The 12,692-nt window shown below is 38.6% G+C and overlaps 1 protein-coding gene across 1 annotated transcript in view; it reads right to left on the reverse strand.

Annotated features, from left to right (window-relative positions):
- Window positions 1-8,819: 8,819 nt before the first annotated feature.
- TPH2 (tryptophan hydroxylase 2) overlaps window positions 8,820-12,692 on the reverse strand; it is an 86,122-nt gene continuing 82,249 nt past the window's right edge. Inside the window, exon 12 of the mRNA XM_051795959.1 lies at window positions 8,820-8,864. Within this exon, the coding sequence (XP_051651919.1) occupies window positions 8,859-8,864 (6 nt within the window). The 3' untranslated portion in view covers window positions 8,820-8,858. The remainder of the gene's footprint in view (window positions 8,865-12,692) is intronic.

The raw sequence follows: 12,692 nt of genomic DNA on the forward strand, positions 1-12,692 counted from the left end.
ACTATAACAAAATTAGAAAAGCAACCTCGTTCCCCTGAATGTCGTCATGCTTGTGCAGCCTCCTTCTGCAAGAAGGATGACCTTACTTCCTATTCTTATGACCCTAGGGCCAGCAAAGCATGCAGAGACAAGTAATTGTTTCCTTTCAATGACATACTGCTGAAACAAAACACCAAGCATTTGCTTATCATAGGAAATGTCATAGGAAATGCACCTATCCATGATGAAATAAATATCAATTTACTCAATAAATTATAGAGATTAATGGAAAACCTCAAAAAGAAGTAAATGGTCCTGGTGAGAAAACAAAAATCTAGAAATCACATTGCTTTATGTAATTCAAATCAATCAGCAACAATTTAAAAACATATGCAAATATCACTTAAATTCATTCTTTTCCACTGAAATCTGTCGGCCACAAGAACAATAAATATCACTGGAGGATGACATTTTGAATGCTGAGTGCGTTTTGTACTAATTGTAGTATTTTATTTTGTCATCAAGTGAAGTGAAAACTATCAATGTTCTCAATAGCTGTGTACACAATAAATGCCTGAGAGAGGGTTGCCATGAGTATTATCTGTCAAGCAAATATCAGTGCCTCAGTTATTGTTTCCTTTCAGTAAATATCAAATCAACCTACAGAGAGTGATAGTGGAAGAGCATTGCCATCTTTATAGCTCTGTAATTATGCCAGATAATGATTTAGCCAAATACCCATATGGTGTGAATCAACACCATTCCATTGACTTCTGCAGAATTAAACTACTTTAGACCATTCAAAAACATAGCCCATGGAAATCTCCAGTAGGTCTTCCTGTCACACACGAGTGCAGAGGTGTCCACTGTACTCTCAGCCTTCCAGCCTCTCTCAGACTTACCCTTCATCTGATGCTTTCCAGGCGGTGCCACCACTGATAGGAAACTTCAGCATCCATGTGGAAAAAAACAATATTCTGTTTATAGCCTAATGCTTGAAGAAGATTGGTATCAGAAATCTTAAAAAAAACCCACAACCAAACCAAACTAAAAAAAAACCAAAACCCCAAAACCCAAAACCAAAACAAACAAAAATTCAAAAACCAAACCAAACAAACAAAAAACCCCAACAAACAGCCCCAGAAATCAAAAGGTGAATAAAATGATACTGCTATTTGGGAATTTTTAACTACAGATATCATCTCCTAACTTCTAAACCACACCTACTTATTCTTTGGACATGACACAGTCTTGCTACTATGTTTCAATTGGTTAAGATATTAAGACAAAAAAATCATGCTGCTTTCACATTTTCTGCAAGAAATCAGCATGCACTCTTCATTCTTCAGGATGTTTTTCCAGACAGTGTCACAGGTTTTTTCTTCAGAATTTCTCTTCTCTGAGTATTTGGGAGCATTTCAGATTTCAGGCACTTGATATTACCTATTGTTTGAAATTCTCTTTTGGAAGTTGATTGCTGTCCATTTATTGGACAAATGGACCAAGAAAGGGATGGCATTCAAGGAAAAAACTCCATGTCGAAAGTTTTGCAGAGCTAAAAATGCATCATCCACACAGACATATAACTTAATCTTCAGTTGTAAGGACTGCAGTAGCTGGTAGTACCAATGTGGCTTTAAATGGTACCCATTTTCAGAATCTCTTTGACTTTTTTCTGCGTGCAATATCTCCTTTCATGAAGTCTTCAGTTTTGATCAAGTTGCATTTATGAAAAGAGAGATGACTCCTGCAACCAGGAACCACTTTTTGAAGTAAATTCCTCCATCTTTTGTGTACACAGGCTACTGTGGAACAAATCAGCCTTAGCAGAGTTGATTTCTACTGAAATACATAGGGGGATATGTAAAGCACTGAGAGGCCTTTATGAATTACTGGTAAATACATTGCCCACAAGATGACTGTGTGATAGTCTGAGTAAAGAGTTCTTTAACATGTTAAAAAACCATTGTTGTCTATTTCAGTGGTTTTCTGACATGTTATAATTAATGACTTTTTGTGCTGATGAATTTTTTCTATATTCATTAAAATGATATAATCAAGTCATTTGGGTGAAATATTTAATACAGTTTTTTGAAAGGGAATATCGTCTTTAATTTTCATGCTACTGAATAATTACAGAAAAAATCAAATAAGAACTTGTTTACATGAAAAATTAGAACAGCTATTTCATTTTAAATTCATGTCCTTCCTTAAGCCTAAATAACCCTCAAAAAGGCCTAATTTAGGGATTGAGTAGGATAGTGAGGTTACACAGGTTATGACTGTGTAACTTGGTTTATATTCAGGACCTAAAATATATTATATTCAGGCCTCCATTTGCATTTTAATGAAATGTTATGACAAGTAGGGGATTTTCTAGGCATATGCTCCCACCCATGTGCAGGGCTGTGCCATCAGCAGTTTGTCAGTCCTACTCTTAACACGCTGTGTGTATGTACATATCTGTGAGTACATACACAGCATTTCCTACTGCCTCAAACGCCTGATGTGCACTTCATGTATCTCTCTGCTGCTAGACATAGGGCTCCATGCTGTGGCAACTAATGAATTTTTTCCCGGTCAAAGGATTGTGGGTTCTGCTTATACAGCAGCAGGTTTTACACTACACTAATGCCCTACACAGCTTGATAAAAGACTCAGCCACTGTATTTCAAGGTATTTCAAAATTTCATTGAAATCCCTTTGCACATCCTTTCTCCCTTTAATGTATTTAAATTTCTGTCCTGAATGATTCAAGAGCAACCTCTGAATTCAATCATATCCTTTCAATTGTTTCCCAGTATATTTCCAGCCCTGCCTGAAGTCAAGTTCAAATAATGGCCCAACAGGAATGTTGTGAAATTCAGCAAGGACAAATGCAATGTGGTTCTCCTGGGAGGAATAAAGCATTTCAACAAGGCAGTCTGGTGAGCAGTTCTGCAGAGGAGGTGTGCCAGTGGGTCAGCCCAGGCCCACAGTGAGCCTTGGCAGCAATGAAGACCAACAGTGCCCTGGGCTGTGTTGGCAGGAGCACAGCCAGCGGACAAAGGAAAGCGATTATTCCCTGTACTCAGCAGCTGTTAGACCACATCTAAAGCACTGCATTCAGTTTGGGGCTCCACAGTATGGGAAAGGCACTGATAAACTGGAGCGAGTCCAGTGGAGGGATTCCACGATGATCAGGAACAGAGCATATGCCCTATGAGGACAGGCCTTGTTCACCTGGAGAGGAAATGTCTCTGAGGGGACCACAGAGAAGCCCCCAGCACCTACAGGGAGCTTGTCAAGGAAATGGAGATAGGCTTCTCCCAGCAGTGTGTGTCTGGAGGCTGAGAGACAAAGAATATTAAGTGAAACTATAGAGGTTCAAACTGGACAGAAGAAATGTTTCCCATGAGGACAACCAAGCAGAGGACCCAGGCTGCCCAGAGGAGATGTGCAGCCTCTGTCCCTGGAGGTTTTGAAGCACATGCTCCAGGTACATCCCAGAGCAATCTGTTCTGAACTTTTGAGCATGAGGCTGGGCTAGAAGCCTCCTGAGGCCTCTTCCAGTCCAAATTACCCTGTAATCCTCTATGTGTTGGAGAGGAATTAGACTATGCAATATATTCCCTTTGTGATTAGGTCAATACGAAATGTCACTGATGTCTTTTTGCTCCTCAAGACATGTATTGTTTCAACTCTTGCAGGTATGTCATAAAGCTTACCTAAGCAAGTCTTTAAAATAAGCTGAAAAAAATTCTTCCTTTTTTTTTTCATTCTGAAAGATATGAAGCATGAGCCCAAGATGAAATAATGCTTTGCTAAAAACAGAATAATTTGCAGCTGCATTCAATCAGATAGTTGAGGAGGAAATAAAGCCCTAGTATTGGGTTATGTTAAGTATAAAGGGCCAAACCAAGTCTGGGCTTCACTCTTTAGGGTTTTGATTAAATAACTTGATACCTGAATGGAATATGAAAATACTTTTGATTTTTTCTACCACATAGCTAATGCACTACTGGCCTGGAAAGGGATTAGAAATTGAATGACACAAGGAGAATTGTGCCAGAGCAAGAGTTTGGCTACAGTGGAACCTCAGAGCATCTCATAAATGCTTTAACTTAGTGATCTGTCTATGACTAAGTGTCTCTGCCAAACATATAGAGCAGAGAGAACATTGAATTAACACGAATGTCTTATCTGTCTGACTTGGATATTTAGACTGAAATCTTCAGATACAGAACTTAGCACAACAGAGTCATTGCTTGTTGATTGAGTTTCTGAATAATTATCTCCAGACAAAAATTTAATTATTAGTTATTGGCAATATTAGCATTCTATGATACTACTACTAGTTCTTATCAGCTGATCTTTACCTGTCTTGTACCAGAATCTAGCAAGAACTCTGAATCTCCACACCATCGAGAAGGCATGGAAACAGAGCTATGTAATTGTAGTATAAAACCATTGCTATATTTTCTCAGCAAAATAATCAGTCAGTATAAGCTATTGGAAGCAGAGATCCTTTTCTGTTAGCTACCATTAGCATTCCTACTACTTAGCAAAATATTAAAACAAAAAAGCATCTTAGCCCGAAGTGAGAAAAAACCAATATGTACCAAAAAGCAATCTTCTCAGGTTCTTGACATGTCAAAAACAGTTAACTGCTCAGCAGTCCCAGCCCTAAGTTCTAATGGGATAAATCTAAAACCTCTTTGTCAATTAATTAACTTATCCCTGCATCTCAAATTAAGAAATCAAATAAAGATAAACATGTAATTTTCTTTCCTTCCATGCTTCAATTCCCAAAAGTAATGCAAGCACTTTTTTTTTAAACATCCTCAAATTATGCAAATTATGCAAAAGGGACAGTACATAAATACAGACAGAAATAACCCTCTGAAATTATGTTCTCTATATGTCTAAAAGAAGAAAAAAAGGAAGAAAAAAGTGCAGAGGTGTACAAGAGTAGGTGAATAAGACTCTATCCCTGAAAACTGACTGCAAAATTCCCAATGAAGTTATTTATGCACAGGGAAGGACACAAGTACAAAGGGCACCCTCCAGCACCTGGTTAATAAAATGTCAAACAAGGCTTCTCCTGCCATTAATTTCTAACAGAAAGATAAAAAGCCACTTATTATCCTCCTCTTCAAAATCCTTATCAACTTAGGACCTCCTCACCCAGAAGGGACTTGAGTCCACATCTGCTGCAAGAGTTCAAACCAACAGTTTTTCAAGAATGTTGACAAAAAAGTAGTGAAACTGAGACACTTTCGCTCAAATAAGAGGAGAATAAGTGCTGCTATCAGCAGCAACACTGGGTGTTCTGCTGCACTTCCCACACAGGTGTGTCTCTGAGCCAACAGGAAGAACAGCAGGGCATGGCAGTCACAAGGATCTCTATGATGGTGCAGCTCTGCCTGGACTGTAGTTCTGTGCTTGGGACCTTCAGAAGAGAGACAACGCCATTAATTTAGTTCCTGACCCTGGGACTTTCTCTTTTACATAAATGTGTGTTCTTAATTCCAAATTTCAAGGAAAGAGCTGTCAGTCCCCTTCTTTAATCAAATGGGTTCCAGGGACTATCCAAGAGAGAAAAATTTTGGCTGAGGATGGTGGTGCCTTTCTATCACCTTGAATTCAGCGCCAGAGCTCCAAACTGATGTTGAAAAAGCAGCTTTGAATGGGTTCCTCTTGAGTAATTCTGAACTGGTTCTTGTGACTAACTCTGCTTCGTTTTCCACTTCAGTGTAGTGCTCTTCCTTTACCACTCTGAGGCACAGTGTATGGGAGAGTTAAGTATTTTGCTTCAGGAGCTGGTAACCAGATACTCAAAAAGTTTGCAGCTTGGCACCTGACTCTTTACCAGTCATGTCCAGTACTGACAAATAATTTATATGCTCCTAGTGAATTCTGTACCTAAAATTTGGCACTGGGGAGTTCAAATCATGTGATTTCTTTTTTTTTTCTGAGAAGCCAGGAAGGAAGACTGTGGAAAGGAAAGGTACTTGTGGGGGGAAAGCATTTGGTTATCAATTAATAGATAATCAAACAGAATGGGTTTAAATGTGAAAATCCAGCTGAAGTAAATAAATTCTTAATCTATCTAATTTTGACAAGATGCTGGTAGGTTTTTTAGACTTTTTTCTCTTAATGGAGTCAATTTGGCACTTCTTCTGCACAACAGAAGCCTCATCAACCAGTGGTTGTTCTTGAGATATGTCCCTATCTCAGGGAGATTCCCTGTTGCTATTTAAGTCATGTTCTTTTCTAACACGCAGATCACAAATCCGAAAATGAAACTCTTCTATTTCTCAGTATAAGGTAAAGATATAAATAATTAATGTCAGCAGTCACTATATGAAACAGAAATTATTTCAGATTCCTTTAGGAATTCTCTAAGCCTAAGCCTATCAGCCCAGCAAGGTATTTGGATGTCCTAGCTTAAAGCATATGAGCTACCCTAGGATTTCATGTGATTTAGGTAACTTGAGTTCACTTACTGAATCAGGTTGGCATGAAACACTAATCCTTTTCTTGCCTCCCTCTGACATATATTACTGTGAATGGTAGGTACTCGTTTCATAACTGGGCTCAGAATTGCAACAGGAGTTGTGATTTTCAGAGAAAGCATTAAAAATGATGCTCAGGAACAGTTTTAACTGTTGCTGCATTCAAAAAGGTGACATCCAATTATAGGATTTATATATAGTGTAAAATTCTACATGTATTACATATTTGGAAAAGAGATCATTTTCTGTAGGCATTCAACTATGAGTCACATCAAAAGCCCTGCTACCCAGTGTGAACTGACTCCCTCAAGTTATCCATAGAGATAGCTTCAATTTATGGCTGAGGTAACTCCTAAGGCCCCACTGTTTTGACAGTTGGCATAGACCACAGCCCTGCTACCATTTTTCTTTGCTTTTTTTTTTTTTTTGGTAGCAATTATGCCCCAAGACCTCACTCAACTGATACCTACAGAAAGAAGCTGTGATGATGGACATAGGCTGGGTGTTTCTGCAGGCACAGCATGCCTAGGGAACTACGCTGACATCTAAAAGGTGAGTGAAGCTGCCCCCCGGGAGAGTGCTGCCTCTCCAATGAGCCTGGGTGTCAGACCTCATCCCATTCCTTCTCTTGGGATATTGAGTTTTTTCGTCAGCCCCGATGCCCTCTTTCCCTATAGCCCCATGCTATGTCTCCACATAGCCAGAAGGAAGCACCTTCACCCCATAACCGAAACACCAAGGCTGGCTGGCAGGTGCCAGTTCTGTGCTGCACTGTATGGTCAGGTCTATGTGGTGTCCTCTTATCCAGCTGGAAACACAACTTATGTAAGGAGAATACATGGCTGAGGTTCAGGGATCTCCCTGTCACGTGGAGAATGACCACCAATCTGCCCACATGATAGAAACACATCCTGGTTTGTGATGACAAGGGGCTAGATTATCCCCTCAGAATACCCTATCCAACCTTATCCAGTTGAAAGATTCCTGCCAGTGATGCATATCCTGATGTATTTTTATGCTGTTGTCAGCTGCTTCCAGGCCACTGCTTACCACGTAGTTAGTGTATCTTTGTCAACTTGATTCTGCACTTAAAATGCGCATTTTTACCCTAAAATCCTTGTTTAGGAGTAAAATGGGAGTCATGCACATGCTCAGGTCCTTGCGTGAACGAGATCAGGTTACCAGGAGAATGGCATGACCAAGCTCTACAGAAATATATGTCCAAGCCACCCTTTCCAGCCTTCTTTCTCTACCCACTTTTCACAGAAAGGAGGCCACATAGTTGCACCACAAGTGGACGGGCATCTCTTCTCTTTTTATCAATGGACCCAGCATATAAACAGAACTCAGCAGAGATCACAAGCTTCACACCATTCCCTTAACAAGTGCAGCCATTTAATGGGAGAGCCACTTAAAGGACCAAGTAAAGTGAAGCGAATTTATTAAAGCAGAGGCACAGAAATTTCAATTAATGTTGGTTGGCATCACACAAATTGCTCCTTTTCTGAAATATATGTTAAAAAGTGTCTTCAAAGGAATTATTTGAGTTTCATTAATACATTTCTATGATTATAGCTCCCAGACTTATCTCTCAACCTTCTTTATTTTCATTCACAACAAAAAGAAAACAAACAAACAAACAAAAAAAGTTGTAGGTTTTTTATTTTCCACAGAGGAATAGAGTTTATATCTCAGAGTTTATTTTGACAGAGTAAGAATCAGGGTGAGCCTAGTAAACAGTACAAAAGAGACATTTTTTTTGTTCATAGAAGGACTGGAAATTCCACTTGCTAAAAAGTGACAATTATATACCACATGAATAAATTGACTCTGGATACACCATGTCATATACATATCCTGGTCAGACAGAAGTAAATGTTTAATTCTTCATACACACGAGAATCTTAAAACATTCACTTTTAGCAAAAGAAAATAATCTTGCTTCCAAAGCAGATGAGTTGTGGTAGCCTAAAGTAATTTACAAAGCAGAAAATGCCTCGCTATTCAGTCTTTTGTTATTCAATGTATGTGCAGTTTACAATATAGAATCTTAGAATATCTCATATGTACTAAGCACATAAATATTTATTATAGTTTTATAATTGCGCTTTTACTGTGTGGTTCACTGATACGGGGCTTAGAAGCTTTCTCTGTTTTCCATTTTTGAATTTAATAAAATGTACACCAAAGTACACTTCTCAGATCGAATAGTGCTGAATGAACTGAGATGTACAGGCACTTACGTCTAGCTCTGCGTGTACTACATAAAACTGCCAAAGTGTATAAGACAAAAAAAGAGCATCTTAGAGGACCTACTATGATGTCTTCTAACAACACGGCAGATTTGTTTCAAGATGAAACCTTCCTTGCTGGCTACTTCTTCTAGAACTGTAAATATAAGCAAACATGTTTAGTAATGACAAATGTTGCCTTCCAAATTCCAGTCATATCTGGTTTTAGTTACAGCAATTTCTACCAAAAAAAAAAGCCCCCAAACCATTGCAGCTATATAGGCACTTATCATTTTTAAAACTTGGAGTAAAGACAGTCACTTAAATTGTGAGAATGTCCATTCTAAGTATATCTTCCGTAGAGATCATCACTGACTTGTCATTGAGATCTAATGGCTTTCTACAGTTTCTTTACTGCTGAAAAATAATTTTATTTTTTAGTATTTGACCTGTTACTTTTATAAGATTTTCTTTTAAATTAATGGAATATATTAAGAAAAAGAAGTCTTAGGGACAAAATACACATGCTGCATCCAGAATGCCCTTAAAAACTGAGATATACAAAATCCAGAATCATAGCAAAGGACAGTAACAAAAATTCTCAACTCACTTTGAAAAATTTGTTGACCATGGTATCTCTTTCCAAGAAATACAACCTCTTGAGAGGGGGCTTATGTCAGCAAAGGAACCATCTTCTTTTGACAAGACAGTTATATTCTTGACAACAGTGTATCAATGAACTTAACTTCAACCTTCTTTTAACATGTTTTATACATAGATTAATATTTAGGCATTGGAAAAGCAAAAACCACATATGCAAGCAAAATAAAACAAGGAATTAATTCACTGCTTCCCACGGGCAAGCAGGTAGGTATTCAGCCATCTCCAGGAGAGCAGGGCCCCATCACACACAGTGGTTACTTGGCAAGACAAATGCCATCACTTCAAATGTCCCTTCCTTCCTCCTTCTTTCCCCAATTTCATATACTGAATTATGATGTCATATGGTATATAACATCCCTTGAATCAGTTGAGGTCACGTGTCTTGGCTGTGTCTCCTCCCAGCTTCCCACGTACCCCCAACTTCCTTGCCAGCATGGCAGTACAGAAAGCAGAAAAGGCCTTGGCTCTGTGCAAGCACTGCTCAGCAATAACAAACATCTCTGTATTATCATCACGATGTTCAGCACAAATCCAAAACACAGCCCCATACTATCCACTGTAAAGAAAACTAACACTGCCCCAGACAAAAACAGCACAGCATGATATACAAATTGCTACCCCCTCTTCTCTGCATATTGGTGGAGAATAGTGAGTGGGCCAAATAACATGTTGAAGTCAGAACACCATCAAAAAGGCAGGTACAGGTTTTTCTCCTCCTTAAAAAATTTGTAAACCCAGACAACAACTGTGAATCTCCAGGAGATTATTCATTAAATTAGACTACAGCCATTAGCACAGCTTAAATAGACTTCAAGCAAGTTCAGGGCAAACAATGAATAAAGGGTTGAATACAGACACAGTTCAGCTGCTATCAGATATGAAGAAAGGGAGTCAGCTCTGATGCTCCAAACCTGCAGTGTCTCAGCTCTGACTGGGGAGTGAGATAGCTGGATCTCCTCTTCTCTTGCTGTAGCTGACAATATTTATAATAGTTTGCTATGTTAATTTCCAGCAGGTCCACATGGATTTTATCAGCTTATATATTTTCCCCAAAAACAGTTTTTACTTTATCTGCTTTACTAACATTGTGATTTGCAGCAAGTGGCTTTGTTTTGATCTACGGATTTCTTGTCTTAACTTTTCATGCTTTCTCAAATATAGATTCAGTTCTACAACTGAATAAACATACAAATAATGCAGCTTGTGGTCTGGTGATTGTATTTTTAAAGAAAACAAGGAATCATTGAAATCGTCTTTTACCTTTAGAACCAGTTATTCTTTCAGCTCTGCTCAATCTAAAAAAGAAAACTCTTTTATTTAACACAAATAAAGCATTTACAAACAGCATGATCTGTTCATGCTATGTTTTTCACTGACAAGTGTTTACAGAGGGTATTTTCATCCCTTCCTTCTTTCCTTAGTGTTCTTTAGCAATCTCGTTCAAGACTAGCACCAACTTTAGTAATATTCACTATATTAGCAAGTAAATGAGAGTCCCACTCAGCAGTAGAAAATTGATGTCAGTACCATCTGACATGTTTATAGCAGCATTTAATTATTTAATCAATTTAATAACAGAATATTTAAACCAGCATTAAAAAAAAATCACTGAGTATAACCATTTCAGTCTATAAATCAGACATTTTGCTCTCTATTCTCATTCTTCAATTACATTCTGTGAACTAATCAGCAACATTTGATGGGAATATAGGATGTAGACAGACTATAACAGGTGGAGCAATCAGCTCTTCACAAGAAATTAATTTGTACAGCCACTATTACTTTCTCATACACACACATTCAGATTTGCACACACAGCCAAGCAAATAGCCCTGAGTATTGCTAATTGTGATTACAGCCAAATGTCATAAAACACATTTCATTATATTCAAGGGAATAATAGCTGTGCTCATTCATTATCTTTTTATTTTCTTTTAAATTATCTTTGTAATCTTCAGATATGCTTTTGCTTCATTTTCTTCTTGATTTTTGAACAAAAAAATTGTTTTGCATTCCAGTATTCATACTGGGTTTATTTGAACTTCATTAAAACTACACTGTTAATTTCTGAATTGAATAAAAAGTATGTCAAAATGTCTAACGATGGTTCTCATGAGACACAATGAACACTTCAGTGCAAAAAGTAATAATAAAATGTTTATAAGAATATTCCATCAAGACTAAATTTCTCCCATCACGCATCCTCATTTCAACCAGCTAAAATCCTTACTTTATTAAAGCAAGCAAATCTGGCCATGGGAAACTCTCTTAGGCATTAAGATTACCTCTCTGGGTGGCGTGCCATCTTTCTGAAGCCCCCAGGTGCTTCTTTGCACTCACGGCACGTCTGCTGCTTGGCCCCTCCAGTAGGAGTTGGAGCTGGTGACTTGTCCATGGGCTGGACTTTCACCAGCAAACATCAAAGTCTGGCAGGCCTGTAAATGGTGCTTGGGAGGGTTCAGCAGCTCATAAGAAAGCCTCTTCCAAGGCAAACTGTAATTGAACCTCTTTTTCAGAGAGCTGTTAAAATCAGCATACAAAAGATAGCACTGCATACAAGGTATCCTGTACTGTGTTTGCTGGTCCCAGGGACCCACACTTCTTAATGAGCTGAACTGGGAGTTGAAGGATGGTCCAGGTTATTTAAAATTTGGGGATGGCTTCAGGAGCAGAGTGGTTAGTCAAAGCACCTTGTATGGACTGGTTCTTCAGAAGTTCAGCACAAGAAACTGCCAAACAGCCATTCAGAATGGAATTAGACAGGAATGCTTAAATCTCTATCCTGAATAAAAACTAGATTTCTCCTTTGTGCAGCATCACTATGCTGGAGCAGTGTTGCAGCAGAACCCTTGAGATTCTCATAGGAAAGAATAGATACAAGATGCATATTCGCAGCCCAGACAAAAGGACTGGCAGCCACATGTGGTTTCTAACTCCCACCATCTCTTATGCCACTGACATCCCTTCTCAGTTCACCCACACTGCACATCTCCACTCACACAGGAACTCTCTAACAAGTGGGACTTTCAGATTCCTGGAGGGACAAAATCCTCTCCATCCTATGTTTGAATAGTGTCTGGTCCCCTGCATCACCCAAACAGATCTTGTCTTCAATTTACCATCACTGTACTGAAGTACATCACTGAAAGAGGGAAGCATTTACCTTTTAATCATCTGACTGGAGAATAAAAAGCCACATCAGTCATCACAGTTGTATTTTGTGTTTCATTGTATTTTGAACTGAAAGACATCCACTTGCCCAGAGACTCTGGGGCCGCTTTATTGGGGTTTATCTTTCGTTCTTTCTACCTGCCTTTAAGAA

The sequence above is a fragment of the Manacus candei genome, unplaced genomic scaffold (assembly GCF_025592945.1).
Source record: "Manacus candei isolate 608988 ecotype Guabito, Panama unplaced genomic scaffold, ASM2559294v1 h1tg000043l, whole genome shotgun sequence".
NCBI classification, from domain to species: Eukaryota; Metazoa; Chordata; class Aves; order Passeriformes; family Pipridae; genus Manacus; species Manacus candei.